Genomic DNA, 21,849 nt, shown 5'->3' with positions numbered 1-21,849 from the left:
GTGTGACTGTGCATGCATATACTACATATACATTACTGTTTGTATGTGTGATTGAACATGTACATGTATATACTGCAAACCGGTATGCATTGTGTGTGTGTGCTTCCAGAGGTCGATACTCTATGTGTAGATGCTGCTGCCTGAATTAGAACTGTAGGATGCGGTTTCTGCAGCAACGCTGGTATCAAGTTCCGGCCCCACCCAGTTCACCTTGACCAGAGATAAGAGATGCACCAATTGACGCACATACATTAACACACACATACGCAGAACTCAGACCTCTGTGAAGCAGTATGATTTCAAACCTGTTGTTCACCTTGCCGAATATTCTGTAGACAGAGCCATTGTATTGATTGATGAATGTGTCCAAGGTGAAGATATTTAGTGATTGTAGGTGCTATATGAGGGTCATTAGTTTAGATACGGTTCTAAGATTCCCCAACTGTATTCTTTTTCAGGGTTCATTTTTTAAATAAACTGAATGGCAATTCAAATGTCTAGGTTGGCCTTAAGGTTCTAGTCTTGGTTGTCACATATGTGGTAAAATAGATTTGATTCAGATTGGTCTAAAACTATCTGATAAGGGTAACATAGCACCCTTAGAATTAGAATGATTAGTTATACTTGTATAAAACCTCCACAACATCCTTTTAATCAGAAAAACACTTCTCCACCTGATTGACAACAGCACACACTGTCAACAAGGCAACAGGTGACAGGGTATGTACAGGGTCATCACTACTGATAGGCATGGCGCTGGATTGATCATGTAAAAAACAGCTACATCATATACATTATAGCATATACATTATTATAACATTATTTTTTATAAAGACAATGGAAACACTTTACTAGAAACCTCTGTCACAAGACCTACATAAATAACACTGTTGAAAACATGACATAACATGTCATAAAAAGTCCTATTTCTGGTGTCAGTTTATCAAAACTGTCTTTGTACCAACAGTTATGACTGTTCATGTCATTATCATGTAGCCCTGATGGCAGAGGGATTAAGGGAAGTTGAACCAGATCAATAACAGTGGTTATAGAGGGTTATACACTAAATATCAGGTGTTATACAATTATTATACAGTCTGACAACTATAACTAAGGAAGAAGACTGGACAGGGGAAATATTACTTTCATAAGCCTCCAAACATATGTAGTATGTGTGTGTAGTACAGAAGACTATTCAGTAGATACCAACATAAAACTAAAGGAGGCACTCAGTGGAGGGACACACACAGAAAGAGAGAAAGAAATGAGGAAAGAGGAGTCCTACAGTTTCTCTCTGTTTCCCATCCAGTGTTTTGCAGGATAGGGTAAGTAAGGGTAAGTAATCCTTCTCACCCCCCCCCCCCAAAAAAAAAAAGATTTAGATGCAAGTGGCTGTTCCACTGGATGTCATAAGGTGTATGCACCAATTTGTAAGTCGCTCTGGATAAGAGCGTCTGCTAAATGACTTAAATGTAAATGTAAATGTTGCAACTCTGGTCCTTGCATTTTTGTTCCAGCCCTGTACTAACACAGGGCTATAAATATGATGTGCTAGTACAGGTACTAGATCAGAAATGTACGACCCAGGGGGTGCCCAGACTGAAGTAAATAATAAAAAATAACTGATCTATCCCCTAATTGAGCCAAGCTCCTACACACATGTAGGAACTAAAACCTGCACACAGGGGACACGGGGGACCGCTATTGGCCGACACACACCCCAGTCCCTATGGTGGTGTTGTATTGCACGCGTCCAAACAGTCTTCATGAGGCTTTGATGAGACCCACTCCATAAGCTACAACAGTGTTTCCCAACTGGTGGCAAGCGGCCCGAGTTTTCTGAGCCAAAAAAAACAAGGACATCATTTGTTTTACATTGTCATACATAAGACTGTAAAAACACTAGGAAATTAGGTCCAACTGACTTTGATTTAAGAAATCTGTTCCCAAGTATACCCATGCATAATAGACACGTGATCGTATACAAATGTAAGCAAGGTTTGAAATTATTATGTTTTAGTCAAATGTGTGTTTGGTCTTATTGCAGTCTACAAATGATTTGTAATTATAAACTGAGTGGTTCAAGCCCTGAATGCTGATTAGCTGACAGCTGTAGAATATCAGACCGTATACCGCAGTTATGACAAAACATTTATTTTTAGTTCTAATTACGTTGGTAACCAGTTTATAATGGTAATAAGGCACCGCAGGTTTGTGGTATATGGCCAATATACCACAGCTAAGGACTGTATCCAGGCACTCTGCGCTGCGTCGTGCATAATAACAGCCCTTAGCCGTGGTATATTGGCCATATACTACACCCTATCGGGCCTTATTGCTTCATTTTGTTCTGGCCCCTCGACCATCCACTCAATAAAAAATATATAAAAAATCGTCCCACGGCTGAATCTAGTTGATGATCCCTGGGCTACAACCACTAACCCTAACCATGGGAGGATTGGCCACATTTGGGGAGTGGTGGGATGAAGACACTGCTAGCCAATGAAATCAAAAGAGCAGTTTGTGGTAGTAGCTTATAGAGTGGACCGTGTTATAGTGCCCTCCACCAATATTGGCACCCTTAGTAAATGTAAGCAAAACGGGCTGTGAAAAAAAAAATGCTTTACTGTTTATCCGCTTGGTCTTTCATTCCAAATATTCACAAAAATGTAACTTTTAATTTAAGTAAAATTGAGAGAAAAAATTTGTGAAATAAATATTTTTTGATTAAGCATGTGCCACAATTATTGGCACTCCTAGATATTCTTATAGGTAAAATCTAACTGAAGCATATTCACATTAATATTTTACATTAAGTTCATCTGAATGATTAGGAACACATAAGTGGTAAGCCATGAATTTCCATTTCACTGGGGTATAAATATGAGGTGACACACAGGTCAAATTCCCATCATCAATCACTATGGGAAAGACCCGATGGTTGAAAATGCCCATTTCCACTATCAGGTCAATAATTAAGAAGTTTAAAGCAACTGGAGAGGAGATGTTAACAATCAGCCTGTGTGTCTATATTGACCCCACGCAGTGAGGATGGTTCGAGTGGCCCAAAAAATCTTCAAGGATCACAGCTGGTGAATTGCAGACGTTAGTTGGGTCTTGGGGTCCGAAAGTCTCCAAAACTACAATCAGACGCACCTACATAACCACAAGTTGTTTGGGAGAGTTTCCAAAAAAAAGCCTTTGCTGTCAAACTCAAGTGCCTACATTTTTCAAAACTTTACTGGAGCTTTCAATGGAACTGCGTTCTATGGTCAGATGAGACCAAAATAGAGCTTTTTGGAAACAAACACCAGAGGTAGGTCTGGCATGGACAGAAAGATAGCCATGTAAAAAAGTACCTCATCCCCACTGTGAAGTATGGTGGTGGATATTTTATGTTATGGGGCTGTTTTTCTTCCAAAGGCCCTGGACAACTTGTTAGGAAAAATGGTATCATGGACAAGTACCAGCAGATATAAACTGGGGCGTGGTTGGACCTTCCAGCAGTACATGATCCAAAGCACTCCTCAAAATCAACACAAAAATGGTTCACTGACCACAGAATCAAGATTTTTCCATGGCCATCCCAGTCCCCTGGCCTAAACCCCATAGAAAATCTGTGGGATGAGCTGAAGAGGAGAGTGGACCTCAGAATCTGAAGGATCTGGAGAGATTCTGTTTGGAAGAATGGTCTCAGATCCCTTGCCATGTGTTCTTCAACCTCATTACGTATTATAGGAGTATCAGAGCTGTTATCGTGACAAAGGGAGAAAAATATTTGTTTTTTTATATATTTTTCAAATTATTTTACTTTAATTAAAGGTTAGATTTATGTGAATATTTTGAAAGAAGGACCAAGAGGATAAACAAATACATTTTCTTTTCACAGCCCGTTTGCTCATATTCACCAAGGGTGCCAATATTAGTAGAGGGCACTGTACATCTCCCCTTCATAGTCCAGTGCATAGCAGAACACACACCAGGGTTGGGATCAATTCACTTTTTCTATTGAATTTTTACTCACTTCCTGAATTGAAACCTGAAATGACCACAACATGCACAGTTCTGCCCTTCATTGCACGCCTGACACATTGTTCAAACAAGGCTACCAAAACAAACACTAACATCTGTATTCTGTCACTTTTTACAAAAACAAAGATCTGCAAACGAAGACAAAGGAAATGCTGTATATCCTTTCCATTGTCCGGATTGAACGAGAGGATGGTGGAGGTGGAGCCAAACCAGGAGGTGTGTCTTGATGTCCAAACTCGTACACTACTTAGTACACTAGTGTGAAACGCTCAGTCTCAAACGTCACCCTATTCTCCATATAGTGTTTTTAATTGGGATTTCAACTCCATGACTGAATTGAGCCCAACCCTGTGTGGGAAGTGGAAGGTTAAAATTCATCATGTCTTGCCAAGGCTTCTCCAAAGTCAGTAGCCTGGCTGCCAACGAAGAGGTCATACTTCTCTACGATCTCTGCCTTGGTCAGATGGCCGTCCTACAGAGAGAGGGGGAGAGAAAACACAATCTTTGGTTAGATGCGCTCTGTTCCGGTACACGCACGCACGCACGCACACACACACACACACACCTTGTCGTTATCTGACTCGTAGACCAGGTGTTTGGCTTCTGCCTCTGCATGGTCGTAGTCTGAAGGGAGGATCCAGTCTCTGGTCTCCTCCTTGTCCATGCGGCCATCTTTGTTTTTATCTCTGAACTCAGTAAACTGTTCTCGTTCTGTCTTCACCCACTCTGGCTCTGAAGGATCACCCTCCTGGTTATACATGTCACCTAGAAGAGGGGAAGGAGGGAAGAGAAAAGGAAAAGAGAGATGCTGATATGTTATAACTATGTGTCCCCCATGTACTGATTCAGGTGTTAGTACAGGTTATAACTCACCTATGTACTCCTCCAGATCTATGAAGCCGTCTCCGTTTTTATCAATGTCCTCCATGGTCTCCTACAGGAGAAGGTATTGGCACAAATATGTTACTGGCTGGTTACCTTAGACAATAAAGAAATCGTGTTTGTATTACAAAATAAATACTGTGTGTTTGGGTGTGTGACCCACCAGTACAACTATATCCTTCATATGGTCGTACTCCTCAGGATGGAGGAAGGCTGTAAACTCCTCTTTATTGGCCTTCAGGTCAGCGTCCAGGTCGGCCATTTTGAATCTCCTCTCGTCACGTGACATCATCTGTCTGTAGCTGAAGCCATCTTCTGGGTCTGAATCATCTTAGGGGCACACATACCAATTAAAAAAGTTTAAGTCAGACCTTCCAGTGAAAAGGCACTTGTCAGGGGTCGTAAGTTACATTCTTATACTCGTTCAGAGTGTGTGCCCGTACCCAGTATGTATCCGTATGTGGCATTCTTGTACTCCTCCCAGGACACCAGTCCATCTCCGTTAAGGTCATGACCTTTCCACTGGCGGTCCACATCATCATAGATCCACCTCTTCTGACTGTGTTTGATCCACTTCTTCATCTCCTCTACTGACACATACCCATTCTTGTCCTCATCTATACGCTCTACCAACATACTGTAGGGAGAGAGAGATGAAGGGTGTAAAATCCATATTTTCAATACAAATCTATTTCTCTCACTTCTAAACAAGATGCAGCATCTGTGTTTGTGTGTGTGGGTGTGTTACCCCAATCTCTCCTTGCTCTCTTCAGGTGTGAGCTGATCGAAGGTCTTGGCCTCATCCTGTCCAAGAAACGCTTCATGGTCATAATCAAAGTTATCTGCGTCGTCATGGTTGCGGTTGCTAAGCAGGTCGTCATGAATGACACGGTCCTTCTTGTCGATGGTGGGTTTACTGGAGGCGTGCACCACGCACAGCGCAAAGCACATGACCAACGGCCGCAGCGCCATACTCTGACACATACACACGACAGACAGATGCTTACAACAATATGATTGTGTCAGTGTATTTAGTTTACGACAGGAATTCGTCATGCCCATCTTTAGTTTAACCATACTAATAGGAACGGCCTTAGCAAGCTAGAAATCTAGCCGGATATCAACGCGATCAGTGACAGTGTGTGATGAGGTAGCTAGTTCCACCAAAGATATAACAAACGCAGTTTCCCCTACTCATCTGTGGCTCCACCGTTTCTGGCTGAACTAGCCGCGTTTTTTTAAATACATGACATGGATAGCTAGTTGGCTTTATGTTAGAGGAAGCCAGTTGTGAAGCCAGTTAGCAAGCAAGCTAACGTTAGCAAATAATCATGCTTGCTAGCTCGACATCTGTTGAAATAAATGCACTGTTCATGTCAGTGTATAACTTTAATGTTACAACAATTTAGCAGGATAAAACAGATGCACTGTGAATTTAGGTATGCGTAAAAGTGATATTTTACTCACAGGTCTTTCTTTAGTCTTTCGCTTTTGACCGTCAACGTCATCTACTCCGGATACACACCCATCGCCGAAGTAAAGTCGTTTCCTGTACTAAGATTAGCTTGTTTCATACCGCTCGTCCATTACTCCACTTCTGGACAGCTTCGGCCTTTTGATTGGTTAATAACCGCCACGTCCTCACGCTATGAGCGTGTAATGTTTTTAAATATTTTCCCCATTCCCAAAAAAAGAGCAGCACTTATCAAAACAACTTTCTAACATTGACTTTTATTTATTGTTGTGACAGTGTTTTAACTGCACCACACAACCAAGTTCATTAGTAGGATATGCATGAGTGCATCCCCTCAAGCTGCATGCCCATTTCATCATCAATCATTGACATTCCAACAGAGTGGGGATATTCTGAAATGAAAGAATGAGGTGATGGCGATAAAATAGAGATTCAAGCAGTTCTCAATTCCAGGCAAAATCAGGAAATATCCCATCTATTAAGTACTAGAATACAGTAATATCCCATCTATTAAGTACTAGAATACAGTAATATCCCATCTATTAAGTACTAGAATACGGCAATCAAAAACAACACGTCTAGAAAGCGTCATATTTATTTCAACAACATACACAGTACAAAAATATAATTACAAATCAGAGGTAAAACCTAATTACTGGAGTTGCTGACAGTGTCCTGCCTGACCCCTCTACCCAGTCTTCTGCCCCATTGTGTGTGCTCCCCCTTCCCCTGCTGGCTTGGAGGTCCTCTTTGGGTTCTGGATGAAGTGAGAGAGTGAGTCCAGTCTGGCTGGGGACATTCCGTCACTCAGTGGCTGAAACTGAAAGTCTCCTGCAACAGCAACAAACAGCCACATTCAAGCATCTTCATGTCGCATAAAAAAACAGCTAAATTCAAGCATCTCAAAGTTTGACTTCGGCTACATTGAATGAAGTCACTAGAAGCAAAAGTCCAACTCCGGCAAATTTGATTACATTAATTATGCCATTTGGCAGAAGCTTTTATCCAAAGCGACATTGTAATACACGCATACATTTTTACGTATGGGTGGTCCCAGGAATCAAACCAACTTTACAGTTGTTGCAAGCTCTATGCTCTAACAACTGAGCTCCAGAGGACCCCAGTATTGATCCAAAATAGAGAGCATAGCACAACAGTATGTGTGTGTGTGTTGGTATGTGAGCGTGAGGGCTCACTGTGTGTGTAACCTGAGCTGTTGTCTCCTTCCTTTTTCTCAGCAAGGAAGGTTCTCTGCATCATCAGTCTCTTAACGGTGTGGCACTTATAGCTCAGCTCTGGACTGGCTTCAGGGTCTGCCCCTAAAACAAACACACCAGAGAGGAGAAAGAACTTAAGAGTGAAGATCAGTTCATCTCCATGAAACTCACCACTCGTCAATACTCACCACTCGTCTGTCCCTCCTCGAAGAGCACACAGGTGCCCAAGGCATCTGTCAGGAGATATGGGGGAGAGAAGAGAGCCAGAGAGGGGAGAGTTAAACAGACACTCAGTCTGTAACTCAGTATCACAACAGGGCACTAATAACAACACTACTCCAAAACATGTAGAACTACATGTACTTTACTGGAAAATGGATAACACAAATGTTGTATTAAAAACAGACCCCTAGCCCATCTTCTCTAGACACTCTCTTCCACCTAGTCTATCAGTAGGCAAGATGCAACAAGTGACATGTTGAGTTGTTTTTATTATCCCAGTCCCTTCAGATCTAAAGTGTACATAGGGAGGAGGGGCAAGGGGTTCATTATACATTCAGCAAATATGTTGTCAGGCATACGCAAATAGAATCCACCAATAATGACTACACTTACCGTCATACTCTCCCGCAAACACGTATCTTCCCACCTGCATCATTGGCTGCTCACTGTCAATGTCCTTCAATACAACAAATAAGAAAATCAACAGGAGGAGGAACGTAGAGGTTTCATTGAACGTTTGCTTTGCTATCTACTGTAGCGCGTGGGAAGCCAGATCACTCACCAGTATCTTGCAGGTTCCCTGACACTTGGTCAAAAAATCTGAGTTAATTATACCAGAGAGCTCAACCACAACCAACTGCTCCTAAAAAGAGAGGGAGAAAGAGAGGGGCAGAACATTTAAGAAATTGTCTTCAGTCATTTTTCCATGATAGATCACAACAAACACTAGATGTCATCGTCCACCATAAAATGTGTTGGCTAAGACTTTCCAGAGGTCTCTAGAATACTGTAGGAGCCATTTCTACACTACGGGTGCATCCCAATACTCTCTTATTTCTCCCAAAGTGTGCACTTGTTAATTTCCCTTCACTGATAAAGGAAAAGAATGGTTGGTATAAGAAATATGGTGAAAACTCCCTCCAGCCCGACCAATCCAATGCTTTTAGATTTGTGGGACGTCTTCAACCTTCGGCGGAGTTTAAAGGCGGTAAAGGTGGTGAAGTGCACCAGGCTTCCCCCAGACTTGATGCTCGGCATTCAGGCCAAATGGTAATCTTGGTTTCATCAGATCAGAGAATCTTGTTTCTTATGGTCCGAGAGTCTTTAGGTGTCATTCAGCTATCGCCAAGCTGGCTGTGATGTGCCTTTTACTGAGGAGTGGCTTCCGTCTGGCCACTCTACCATAAAGGCCTGATTGGTGGAGTGCTGCAGAGATGGGAGAACCTTCCAGAAGGACAACCATCTCCACAGAGGAACTCTAGAGCTCTGCAGGACTTACTTTGTGGAGTGTGGTGGACAGACCTCTCCCCACCTTTACAACCATTGATTTTACAGTGGCTTGCAAAAGTATTCACCCCCGTTGGCATTTTTCCTGTTTTATTGCCTTACAACCTGGAATTCAAATGGATTTTTGGGGGTTGTATCATTTGATTTACACAACATGTCTACCACTTTGAAGATGCAAAATATTTTCTCTTGTGAAACAAACAAGAAATAAGACAAACAGAACTTGAGCATGCATAACTATTCACCCCCCCAAAGTCAATACTTTGTAGAACCACCTTTTGCAGCAATTACAGCTGCAAGTCTCTTGGGGTATGTCTCTATAAGCTTGGCACATCTAGCCACTGGGATTTTTGCCTGTTCTTCAAGGTGTAACTGTTCCAGCTCCTTCAAGTTGGATGGGTTCTGCTGGTGTACAGCAATCTTTAAGTCATACCACAGATTCTCAATTGGATTGAGGTCTGGGCTTTGACTAGGCCATTTCAAGACATGTAAATGTTTCCCCTTAAACCACTCAAGTGTTGCTTCAGGCTCATTGTCTTGCTGGAAGGTGAACCTCCATCCCAGTCTCAAATCTCTGGAAGACTGAAACAGGTTTTCCTCAAGAATTTCCCTGTATTTAGCGCCATCCATAATTTCTTCAATTCTGACCAGATTCCCAGGCCCTGCCGATGGGGAAAAACATGGTGTTCTCGGGATGATGAGAGGTGTTGGGTTTGCGCCAGAAATAGTGTTTTCCTTTATGGCTAAAAAGCTCAATTATAGTCTCATCTGACCAGAGTACCATTCTATATGTTTGGGGAGTTTCCCACATGCCTTTTGGCGAACACCAAATGTGTTTGCTTATTTTTCCATGATTTGGAAAGGAACACATCTGTCTATATAAGGTCCCACAGTTGACAGTGCATATCAGAGCAAAAACCAAGCCACGAGGTCGAAGGAATTGTCCATCGGGCTCCGACACGACAGGATTGTGTCAATGCACAGATCTGGGGAGGGGTACCAAAGAATTTCTGCAGCATTGAATGTTTCTAAGAACACAGTGGCCTCCATCATTCTTAAATGGAGGAAGTTTGGAACCACCAAGACTCTTCATAGAGCTGGCCAAAATGAGCAATTGGGGAGAAGGGCCCTGGTCGCGGAGGTGACCAAAAACCAGAAGGTCACTCTGACAGGCTCTACTTTTGTGTTATCTTTATTATTGTCCAGCCATCTGTTCAAGTGCTGCTAAGAAAGACCTAGTTAAACTGCAGCTGGCCCAGAACAGAGCGGCACATCTAGATTTTATTGATGTATTATATTAAGTTAAAATAAGTGTTCATTCAGTAGTGTTGTAATTGTCATTATTACAAATACATTTATATAAAAAAATATTATTATTATTATTTTTTTTAAATGGCCGATTAATATATATCGGCTTTTTTGGTCCTCCAATAACGGTATCGGTATCGCCGTTGAAAAATCATAATCGGTCGACCTCTAATCACAAGTAGACATAATTGCAAATGATTCAATCCATCCAATAGAAAAAAACAAAACAATTTTGTTACGAATTGAACTTTAAATGAGTTGACTCTTGACATGGGATTTCACTGAATAACAAAAGAAAGGGAACATTGAATGATCCCAATGATCCATCGCATCACGCAAAAACATTTACCATTCATCTGTAAAATGATAGTCTAGAAACTAAAGCTTTGGTTGCCTTCCTCTCAGGCTTCCATGTCTTCTCCCTGGACCTCCCCAATGTCCACCTCTAGAACATCAGACTGTGAGGCCTCATCTTCACTTTCACTTTCCAACCTAGTTGAGGATGGCTTGTTGTCAGGTGCAAAAAGCCTCAAATTTGCCCGGATGGCCACAGATTTTTCAACCCTTGTATTGGTCAGCCTGTTGCGTGCTTTGGTGTGTGTGTTCCCAAACAAGGACCAGTTGCGCTCTGAGGAGGCTGATGTTGGTAGGATTTGGAGGATGATGGAGGCAACAGGGGAAAGAGCCTCAGTCCCTTCCATCAGGTGGCTGATGAGATATGTTGGCACGACTGCCATATTGCATCTCCAACATGTACGCTGCGGCGTGTATGGGCTTCAGGCAGAAGTCTTCACGCTTTTTGATGCATTTCAGAACTGCAGTTTCCACTGCTTGGAGCAACTTATTCATATACATCTGCAAGCAGAGTCTGAACATCAGACAGGATGGCATTGTCTCCCTCAATCCATGCAATGGCTAAGGTTTCAGGAGTTTCAGACTGCTTACCACTCTCTCCCAAAATACATCAACCAGGAGGATCCTCTTGATGAGGCTGTCCATATCGGCAGACTGTGATATGGCTATATTTTAGAGAGACTCCTTCCCCTCCAGGAGACTGTCAAACATGATGACAACTCCACCCCAACGGGTGTTGCCGGACAGCTTCAATGTGGTGCTCTTATTCTTCTCACTTTGCTTGGTGAGGTAGATTGGTGCTAAAACTTGATGACCGTTCACATACCTAACCATTTCCTTGGCTCTCTTGTATGATGTCCTTGATAAGCAAATTGATTGCATGAGCAGCACAGCCAATGGGTGTGATGTGAGGGTAGGACTCCTCCACTTTAGACCAAGCAGCCTTCATGTTCGCAGCATTGTCTGTCACCAGTGCAAATACATTCTGTGGTCCAAGTCATTGATGACAGTCTTCAGCTCATCTGCAATGTAGAGACCGGTGTGTCTGTTGTCCCTTGTGTCTGTGCTCTTGTAGAATACTGGTTGAGGGGTGGATATGATGTAGTTAATTATTTCTTGCCCACAAACATTCGACCACCCACCAGAGATGATTGCAATCCAGTCTGCTTTCTCTATGATTTGCTTGACCTTCCCTTGAACTCTGCATCAGCAAATGAGTAGATAAAGCATGTCTGGTTGGAGGGGTGTATGCAGGGAGAAGAACATTCAGAAATCTCTTCCAATACACATTGCCTGTAAGCATCAGAGGTGAACCAGTTGCATACACAGCTCGAGCAAGACATTCATCAGCATTTCTCTGACCATGTTGCTCCATTGAGTGTTGCTATCGATAAGGTGTCTGATTCATAATTTTCACCTTGAATAGAAGTAGAGAGACTTTTGTCAGAGGTTGCTTGTTGTGAGCACTGAGGGTTCTTTATGCACTTGGCCAGATGATTTTGCATCTTTGTTGCATTCTTCACATATGATTTGCCACAGTATTTGCAAATGTACATACACAGCTTTTCCTACATTAGCTGCATTGAAATGTCTCCACACATTAGATAGTGCCCGTGGCATTTTCCTGTAAAGATTAGAAAAAAATGAGTAAAGAAAAACAAATACAATTCCATGTACAGATAAATAGTTAAGCAGTTTGATTAAACAACTCCTTTGTAATAAGTTTAAAAAAGAAACATGTATGGAAACAGGTGAATGAACACTCAGTTAGCAGGCTCAAGCAAGCTAAAACCCGCATGGTAGCAAAAACTAACTAGCAGTAAGTTAAAAATTATTTAAACACACTTTGCTGTAGGCTACTATTTACTAGTTAACAAAAGAAATTGTCAAATATATTCACCCCACCCAGTATTGTAAACAAAACTTACCAGAAAGCATGTAGTCCTTGGCTCAGACAGTGTAGTAGTGTGGACTTAATAGCATCTTATTAGTGTACAAGATCTTGAGAATCAGCTGTACATGTGATAGAAGAATGCACTGTGCATGCAGAGGGTTACAATTCCATTGAATTGGGGATAGTTTAACCAAAATATGCCACAATACCTAGAATTGCCTTGTGTATCCCACAAAAAAGGTTACCTGTTATAAGCTAACATTTTTGATGAATTCAAGCAAAATTCCCAGGCTTAACTTCCCATGGAAAATTTCCCGGAAAGTTTGCAACCCTCACTCCGACACACACACTTACCAGAGCAGACATGCCATCAGGGGTCTTTTCATAGTCCCCAAATCCAGAACGAATTCAAGAAAGCGTACAGTATTATAGAGCCATTATTGCATGGAACTCCCTTCCATCTCATATTTCTCAAATGAACAGCAAACCTTGTTTCAAAAAACAGAAAGCAGAACTTCACGCTTCTCCCCTATTTAACCTAGATATTTTGTTTGTATATATTGACATGTAGGTTATGCATGCCACTTTTAAATGCATGTAGTTCCATCTTTGAACTGTTATGGTCTATTCATTTTCTGTATTATGTAATGTTTCATGTTCTGGGAGGAAGAGTAGCTGTGGCTTTCGCAACAGCTAATGGGGATCCTAATAAAATACCAAAATGTTGCATTACCACCCCCAACTGGACTATAGTATAAATCCATTATACCTTCTGAAAAATTAAATAAAAATCATTTAAAACCCTTCCAACTAACCCTACAGTCATTAAAAACCAACTACCCCATTCCATTTTCTGTGATTTACATTTCATTCTGCAGTACAGTTAATAACTATTGCTATGAATGCTAAGAAGCCAACCTTACTAAAGCATAGATCACTCATTGGCCTATCCCTATGTGCTGGCACACATCTACTACTCACAGGGATCACGCACCCTTAAACAATCCTCCTCTACTCTCTTCACTGCCTCAGCATACAACACTTTCTGCACTGCTCGGACTCTGACCACCTCAACCTGCCTCACTCGCACGGGACACTTTCAATCCCCTGCAACATGGGAACCCCTACAGTTGACACAACTTCATCCACTTAAACTACATAATCCTGTCCTATACCCTCCAGTACACTTCCCACATCTTGGAATCTCCCTCCTACAAACTGCTGCGACAATAAACATGGCACCTGAAACATCACAGTGGATTCTACACAACAGCTCTAACAGGATAACTGATATATCCTAACATTACTTTTTCAAGTAGAGAATCAAAAAGAGACTGACACCTCTGTTTCACCACACTCCCCACTGGGTCTGCAGCGCACCAAACAACGGCCATCACAAACACCAGGAATGTTCAACAGCTTCACCTCCACACTTAACACTACCCCAAAAATCATACATTTCAATGATGCCCTGCTACTAAGAGGAAAGCAAGAAACAGATCTTAACCTAAGTTGTGTGACAATGAGTGCCGACTCCATCTGGGCGGAAGTAACACAAAAAACTATCAGTCCACTACGGGTTACCTTCACTGATTCAACTATACCTAACTTGTTTCCAACCCACTCTGAAACCACAACTAGATCTGGCAAAGAGCAAGGATCCACTCTCTCCCAGAAATGTACTCCTACTGGACCAGATTCGTCTTTATCACGTCCATCAACGCAAGGGTCGGACTCCGAGCTCTTCACCACACCTTCCACGTCACTTAATTGGCCCTTATTAATTTCACCGCCAGAACTCAGTATGGCGTACGGCTTACTCTGTTTGTACTTGACAACAATCTTCTTCGACACACCATCTCTTTCTTTTCTGCCATCTTCAGATTCAACCTCAGCCTCTCATCCTCTTTTTACCTCCATTCCTCTTCCTGAAATCCTATTAAAACGACTCCTAGTGAAAACTCTACATTTCTGAATATAAATCTCTTTCTTGCCTCCTTGAGGGATGCCATCTATCAAAAAGCTGCATTCCCCTTCCTGAATCCCTGTTCAGCCTGACAATGTCATGTGGAACACACTGGTAGAGGGAGAGGCGGCGTGCAAGAAAAGTCATTAAGCATTTGTGGGAAGTAGTGAACACTTCATGAGGTCGGATAGATTATTGAGCGGCACCATTGGGGATGGGGCACTCACATGTACCCACGTGAACAGGAAGTGTTAGCTCACAGGTTGAATGAGAGAGCAGATGGTTCTTACCTTCTCACTAGATCAGCTTTGTAATACACCTCTCTGCACATTTGTTCGGTAAATCAAATGGATTGCTAATTTTTATTTTATATCCGGCAATAAATGGTTACATCACCCAACCAAAGATCTCCGTCTGGAATGCCAATTCTATGTAGTCGCTTCACAAACTGCTCTCATTCTGTGCCAGTGGCGTTTCATAGGGAATCAGAGACGAATAAGCAAAGTCACTCACTATCTGTTACGACAACTACTCTTTGGTCTTACCTCCTCCTCCCATTCGTCTTCCATATTCACGATGCTTGATAAGAAACTGCCGGGAATAATAAACAAAGACCCACACCGCTGTGAAACAGGCAATAATAACTAAGTACTTCCTGGTCACGGAATTTGGGACTCCTTCAGAATATAAGTCCTTTCCAGTTTAATGAATAGTTACGGCGAAAATGATGGAAAGTGTGTAAAAATATCGATATATGTTATACTAGTTACCATACAAAGAACAATCGAAATATTTTTTAAAGGTTGCCCTTTTTAATCTTAAAAAAGCCTATGTGTTTTGTGTCTGTACTCCTATCATTTATTGCACAGGTTCAACATTATCTGTACTTGTGTCGCAGTAAAAGGTGGGTACATTTTCCGCAGGAGCACTTTTACATTTCCAAATGCACAGAGTGTACATCAAGTGGACCTTCGCTGCTCATTTGGCGGCCATTATAGTGGCCAATCAGCTTAAATCCAATAGTTTTTCCATATTGCACCGTACACTATTTTCTGTACGTTGTGTCGCTGTAAAAGGGAGCACTTCAACTTTCCAGAATTTACACCCCCAGCAGTGGCACTGCTAATTTTGCAGCCACATTTCATACACAATATTCTGTACATTTAAATTAGCAAAAGTTTAAATTCCATAGATTTATGTCAGTTTTCAATGTAAGACTAGTAATTCTATAAATTGAATTGTGTTTATTTCAAATTGTTTGTGCTTTTGTACTTGTCTAATGACTCACCTTTTTATGGATGTTTCCCAGCAGTTTGTGATTTGTTAGTATTTTGTATCAGAGTTGGCTTCATTTTCAAGTCCCATTCTACCACACCTGATTCTACTAATCAGCTTATTAGTAGAAACACTATGGCAGAACTCACAGAACTCACACCTTAATTGGGGAGGACAGGCTCTTAGTAATGACTGGAACAGAATAATGGGAATGGTATCAAACATGTGTTTCATTCCATTCCATTGACTCTATTCCAACTATTATTATGAGCTGTCCTCCCTTCAGCAGCCTCCTGTGGTAGAACTGCTCTTGAACAAAGGCATGCACACCATGTGGGTCTTTAAGAGCAGGTTGGACCTCAGATTTGATTGAGTTACAGTTCATATAAGAAAATCAGTCAATGTAAATAAATAAATTAGGCCCTAATCTCTGGATTTCACATGACTGGGAAAACAGATATGCATCCATTAGTCACAGATACTTAAAAAAAAGAAAAGGTAGGGGTGTGGTGCGTGGATCAGAAAACCAGTCAGTATCTGGTATGACCACCATTTGCCTCACGCAACAAGACACATCTCTTTCACATAGAGTTGATCAGACTGTTGATTGAGGCCCGTGGAATGTTGTCCCCGTTCCTCTTCAACGGCTGTGGGAAGTTGCTGGATATTGGCAGGAACTGGAACACACTATCATACACGTTGATCCAGAGCATCCCAAACAATGGGTGACATGTCTGGTGAGTATGCAGGCAATGGAAGAACTGGGACATTTTCAACTTCTAGGAATTGTGTACAGATCCTTGCGATATGGGGCTGTGCATTATCATACTGAAACATGAGGTGACGGCGGCGGATGAATGGCACAATGATGGGCCTCAGGATCTCCTCACAGTATCTCTGTGCATTCAAAATGCCATCGATAAAATGCAATTGTGTTCGTTGTCTGTAGCTTGCGCCTGCCCATACCATAACCCCCCCGCCATCTGCCTGCTATAAAGTTGAAACTGGGTTTAATCCGTTAAGAGCACACTTCTCCAGCTTGCCAGTGGCCATCGAAAGTGAGCATTTGCCCACTGAAGTCATTATGATGCCGAACTGCAGTCAGGTAAGACCCTGGTGAGGACAAAGAGCACACATATGAGCTTCCTTGAGACGGTCTCTGACTGTTTGTGCAGAAATTCTCCAGTTGTGTAGACCCACAGTTTCTTCAGCTCTCCGGGTGGCTGGTTTCAGACGATCCCGCAGGTGAAGAAGCTGGATGTGGAGGTCCTGGACTGGCGTGTTTACACGTGGTCTGCGGTTGTGAGGCCAGTTGGACGTACTGCCAAATTCTCGAAAACACCATTGGAGGCGGCTGATGGTAGAGGAATTAACATAAAATTCTCTGGCAACAGCTCTGGTGGACATTCCTGCAGTCAGCACGCCAATTGCACGCTCCCTCAAAACTTGAGACATATTTGGCACACATAAGATCTCCAGTGCACCTCCCCAGCCCGGTACGTCATGTGCCGGTTCCCTGCATTCGCCCTAAAGAGCAAGAAACCGTTCGGAGGCGATGGAGAAGTTAGGAGAGAGTGAGAGGAGAGAGATGTTGTGCAAATGTGTTCTGCTCAACATTCGACCAGAGGATCCGGTTAGCTGTCTGGTGAAACCTGCGCCGGCTTCACACATCTGGACTCCAGTGCGCCTCCCCAGTCCGGTACGTCCTGTGCCTCCTCCCCGCACTCACACTGAAGTGCGTGTCACCAGTCCGGTGCTACCTGTCCCGGCTCCACGCACTAGGCCTCCAGTACGCATTCACAGTCCAGAGCTTCCGGCGACGGTTCCCGGTCCGGAGCTTCCGGCGACGGTTCCCAGTCCGGAACCTCCTGTGAAGGTCCACGGTCCGGAACCTCCAGCGACGGTACACGGTCCGGAACCTCCAGCGACGGTCCACGGTTCGGAACCTCCAGCGACGTTCAACGGTCCGGAGCTTCCAGGCAAGGCGTCCAGTCCTGCTCCAGGGCAGGAGCCTTCCTCTGCGCCGGTGGCCAGTCCAGGCACGGTGTTCAGTCCCGCTCCCTGGCAGGAGCCTTCCTCTGCGCCGGTGCCCAGTCCAGGCACGGTGTCCAGTCCCGCTCCCTGGCAGGAGCCTTCCTCTGCGCCGGTGCCCAGTCCAGGCAAGGCGTCCAGTCCCGCTCCCTGGCAGGAGCCTTCCTCTGCGCTGGTGCCCAGTCCAGGCAAGGCGTCCAGTCCCGCTCCATGGCAGGAGCCTCCCTCTGTGCCGGTGCCCCATCCAGGCACAGTGTCCAGTCCCGCTCCAAGGCAAGAGCCTACATCTGCGCCAGTGCCCCGTCCAGGCACGGTGTCCAGTCCCGCTCCATTGCAGGAGTCTTCCTCTGGTGGTTTTGTATGGTTCCCAATTAGAGGCAGCTGGTAATCGTTGCCTCAAATTGGGGTTCATATTTAGGAAGCCCTATCTCCCACCTGCTTTGTGGGAAATTGTTTTGTGTTTGTGCACCACTTCTTCACGTTTCGTTATTGGTTTATTGTTTTTTCGGTAAAGTTTCACCAAAATAAAGATGTGGAACTTCAATCACGCTGCTCCTGTGTCCGCTCATTTTGAAGTTCGTGACACCTAGGATCAAGGGAGACACTCAAGTTTTTTAGTACTTTATCTCTTGACACATTGATGAAAATAATCATTGCCTCTAAAACTTCAAGCTACACACTGGACCCTATTTCAACTAAACTACTGAAAGAGCTGCTTCCTGTGCTTGGCCCTCCTATGTTGAACATAATAAACGGCTCTCAATCCACCGGATAAGTACCAAACTCACTAAAAGTGGCAGTAATAAAGCCTCTCTTAAAACAGCCAAACCTTGACCCAGAAAATTATCGGCCTATATCGGATCTCCCATTCCTCTCAATTATTTTTAGAAAAAGCTGTTGCGCAGCAACTCATTGACTTCCTAAAGACAAACAATGTATACGAAACGCTTCAGTCTGGTTTTACACGTTCTGGCCTGGTTTAGATTTTATCTGTCGGAAAGATATCAGTTTGTCTCTGTGGATGGTTTGTCCTGTTGACAAATAAACTGTATATTTTGGTGCTCATCAAGGCTCCGTTTTAGGACCACTATTGTTTTCACTATATATTTTACCTCTTGGTGATGACATTCGGAAACATAATGTTAACTATCACTGCTATGCGGATGACACACAGCTGTACATTTCGATGAAACGTGGTGAAGCCCCAAAATTCCCTCCCTGGAAGCCTATGTTTAAGACATAAGGAAGTGGATGGTAGCAAATGTTCTACTTTTAAACTCGGACAAAACAGAGGTGCTTGTTCTAGGTCCCAAGAAACAAATATCTTCTGTTGAATCGGACAATTAATCTTGATGGTTGTACAGTCTTCTCAATAAAACTGTGAAGGACTTTGGCGTTACTCTGGACCCTGATCTCTCTTTTGACAAACATATCAAGACTGTTTCAAGGACAGACTTTTTCCATCTACGTAACATTGCAAAAATCAGAAACTTTCTGTCCAAAAATGATGCAGAAAAATGAATCCATGCTTTTGTCACGTCTAGGTTCGACTACTGCAATGCTCTACTTTCCGGCTACCCGGATAAAGCACGAAATAAACTTCATTTAGTGCTAAACACGGCTGCTAGAATCTTGGCTAGATCCCAAAAATTTTATCATATTACTACAGTGCTAGCCTCTCTACACTGGCTTCCTGTTAAGGCAAGAGCTGATTTCAAGGTTTTACTGCTAATCTACAAAGCATTACATGGGCTTGCTCCTACCAATTTTTCTGATTTGGTCCTGCCGTACATACCTACACGTACGCTACGGTCACAAGATGGCCTCCTTACTGTCCCTAGAATTTCTAAGCAAACAGCTGGATGCAGGACTTTCTCCTATAGAGCTCCATTTTTATGGAATGGTCTGCCTATCCATGTGAAAGATGCAGACTCGGTCTCAACCTTTAAGTCTTAATTGAAGACTCATCTCTTCAGTAGGTCCAATGATTGAGTGTAGTCTGGCCAAGGAGTGTGAAGGTGAACCAAAAGGCACTGGATCAACGAACTGCCCTTGCTGTCTCTACCTGGCCAGTTCCCCTCTCTCCACTGGGATTCTCTGCCTCTAACCCTATTACAGGGGCTGAGTCACTGGCTTATATGGTGCTCCTCTATGCTATCCCTAGGAGGGGTGCATCACTTGAGTGGGTTGAGTCACTGACATGATCTTCCTGTCCGGGTTGGTGCCCCCCCTTGGGTTGTGCCGTGGCGGAGATCTTTGTGGGCTATACTCGGCCTTGTCTCAGGATGGTAAGTTGGTGGTTGAAGATATACCTCTAGTGGTGTGGGGGCTGTGCTTTGGCAAAGTGGAAGGGGTTATATTCTGCCTGTTTGGCCCTGTCCGGGGGTATCGTCGGACGCTGCCACAGTGTCTCCCGACCCCTCTTGTCTCAGCCTAGGATCTCTCTCTCTCTCTCTCTCTCTTTCTCTCTTTCTTGCTGTCCCCAGTCCACCTGGCCGTGCTGCTGCTCCAGTTTCAGCTGTTCTGCTTGCGGCTATGGAACTAAATACATTTGACTAAATACATTTGACTATAGAACTAAATACATTTGACTGAAATTTGATTGATTATCTTGCCAACGGATAAAATGCTCACTAACAGGGATGTAAACAAATTTGTATACAACATTTTTGAGACAATGTGCGTTTGGTTTTTAATTTGTATATTTAATTTCAGCTCATGAAACACGGGACCAGCACTTTACATGTTGCATTTATATTTTTGTTCAGTGTAGTTCCACCACCACCAAGCTATGGCAAATTGTAATTACATTTACATTTACATTTAAGTCATTTAGCAGACGCTCTTATCCAGAGCGACTTACAAATTGGTGCATTCACCTTATGACATCCAATTACATTACTATTTGAATTACATGTAGTTCACTAATCCCCAACACTGACGTCTAAGCTAAATTTGACAAGTTTGAACATCACAGTATGGCAGTTCTGTACAGTAGAGCACAGTAGAACAAAGAGTACAGTACAGTATGGTATGGGACAGAGCAGAGTTTTATTCAGTATAGTACAGTAAAGTACAGTACAGTACAGTATAGTTTAATTCAGTAGAGTACAGTAGAGTTTAATTTAGTAGAGTACACTGCACTTCGGCGCCCGAGTGGAGCAGCGGTCTAAGGCACTGCATCTGACTGCAAGAGGCGTCACTACATACCCTGGTTCTATTCCAGGCTGTATCACAACCCGTCGGTGACTGGGAATCCCATAGGGCGGCGCACAATTGGCCCAGCGTCGTCCGTGTTTAGCCGGGGTAGGCCGTCATTGTAAATGCTCAGTTGGTAGAGCATGGCGCTTGTAACGCCAGGGTAGTGGGTTCGATTCCCGGGACCACCCATACGTAGAATGTATGCACACATGACTGTAAGTCGCTTTGGATAAAAGCGTCTGCTAAATGGGATATATTATTATTATTATTATATATTAAATAAGAATTTGTTCTTAACTGACTTTCCTAGTTAAATAAAGGTTCAATTAAAAGGTGTTTTTAATTTAAATACACTACAGTAATATATAGTTTAATTTAGTAGAGTACAGTACAGTAGAGTTTTATTTAGTAGAGCACAGTAGAGTACAGTACAGTTTAATCCAGTAGAGTACAGTAGAGTTGAGTACATTAGAGTAAACTAAGGTACAATACAGTACACTCTACTTTAATTGTTTTTACTTTACTGTACTCTAGTGTGTTCTACTGTATTGTACTGTACTCTACTGTATTGTACTGTACTCTAGTGTGCTCTACTGTATTGTACTGTACTCTACTGGATTAAACTGTACTGTACTCTAGTGTGTTCTACTGTATTGTACTGTACTCTACTGGATTAAACTGTACTGTACTCTAGTGTGCTCTACTG

General features: G+C 42.9%; 2 protein-coding genes across 6 annotated transcripts; both read right to left on the bottom strand.

The window, feature by feature from the left end:
• Positions 1–631: 631 nt before the first annotated feature.
• LOC118396762 (calumenin-B-like) lies at positions 632–6,543 on the bottom strand. Of its 2 annotated transcripts, XM_035791179.2 has the most exons (7): positions 6,382–6,543; positions 5,663–5,889; positions 5,358–5,551; positions 5,078–5,244; positions 4,906–4,966; positions 4,598–4,797; positions 632–4,504 (listed from the first exon to the last, which is right to left on the bottom strand). In XM_035791179.2, the coding sequence occupies exons 2-7, from the start codon at positions 5,884–5,886 to the stop codon at positions 4,400–4,402; spliced, it is 951 nt and encodes a 316-aa protein (XP_035647072.1). In that variant the 5' UTR covers positions 5,887–5,889; positions 6,382–6,543; the 3' UTR covers positions 632–4,399. The 2 variants fall into 2 exon arrangements, with proteins under 2 accessions (XP_035647072.1, XP_035647071.1); XM_035791178.2 differs by lacking the exon at positions 6,382–6,543 and having other exon boundaries at positions 5,663–5,912.
• Positions 6,544–6,965: 422 nt separating this feature from the next.
• Positions 6,966–15,345, bottom strand: gtf3c6 (general transcription factor IIIC, polypeptide 6, alpha). Of its 4 annotated transcripts, none has more exons than XM_035791182.2 (6): positions 15,182–15,345; positions 8,390–8,470; positions 8,221–8,284; positions 7,794–7,838; positions 7,585–7,707; positions 6,966–7,219 (listed from the first exon to the last, which is right to left on the bottom strand). In XM_035791182.2, exons 1-6 carry the CDS (start codon positions 15,203–15,205, stop codon positions 7,077–7,079), a joined length of 480 nt encoding a protein of 159 aa, XP_035647075.1. In that variant the 5' UTR covers positions 15,206–15,345; the 3' UTR covers positions 6,966–7,076. The 4 variants fall into 4 exon arrangements, with proteins under 4 accessions (XP_035647075.1, XP_035647076.1, XP_035647073.1 ...); XM_035791183.2 differs by having other exon boundaries at positions 7,597–7,707; positions 15,182–15,343; XM_035791180.2 differs by lacking the exon at positions 15,182–15,345 and adding an exon at positions 14,491–14,897.
• Between the last annotated feature and the right edge of the window lie 6,504 nt (positions 15,346–21,849).

This window comes from Oncorhynchus keta, chromosome 17 (genome assembly GCF_023373465.1).
Source record: "Oncorhynchus keta strain PuntledgeMale-10-30-2019 chromosome 17, Oket_V2, whole genome shotgun sequence".
Lineage (NCBI taxonomy): Eukaryota > Metazoa > Chordata > Actinopteri > Salmoniformes > Salmonidae > Oncorhynchus > Oncorhynchus keta.
Note: the sequence above shows the minus strand (reverse complement) of the source record. Positions and strands in the feature narration are given on the sequence as shown.

Excerpts from the sequence above, each read along its gene's own strand:
- gtf3c6 (XM_035791180.2), bottom strand. The coding sequence starts at position 14,547 with ATGGCAGAAAAGAAAGAGATGGTGTGTCGAAGAAGATTGTTGTCAAGT. Across the intron at positions 8,471-14,490 it reads TGTTGTCAAGTACAAACAGA|GAGCAGTTGGTTGTGGTTGA; the intron begins GTAAGCCGTACG and ends CTCTCTTTTTAG. Across the intron at positions 8,285-8,389 it reads AGGGAACCTGCAAGATACTG|GACATTGACAGTGAGCAGCC; the intron begins GTGAGTGATCTG and ends GTTGTATTGAAG.
- LOC118396762 (XM_035791178.2), bottom strand. The coding sequence starts at position 5,898 with ATGTGTCAGAGTATGGCGCTGCGGCCGTTGGTCATGTGCTTTGCGCTG. Across the intron at positions 4,967-5,077 it reads TGAAGGATATAGTTGTACTG|GAGACCATGGAGGACATTGA; the intron begins GTGGGTCACACA and ends CTTCTCCTGTAG. Across the intron at positions 4,798-4,905 it reads AGATCTGGAGGAGTACATAG|GTGACATGTATAACCAGGAG; the intron begins GTGAGTTATAAC and ends CCCCTCTTCTAG.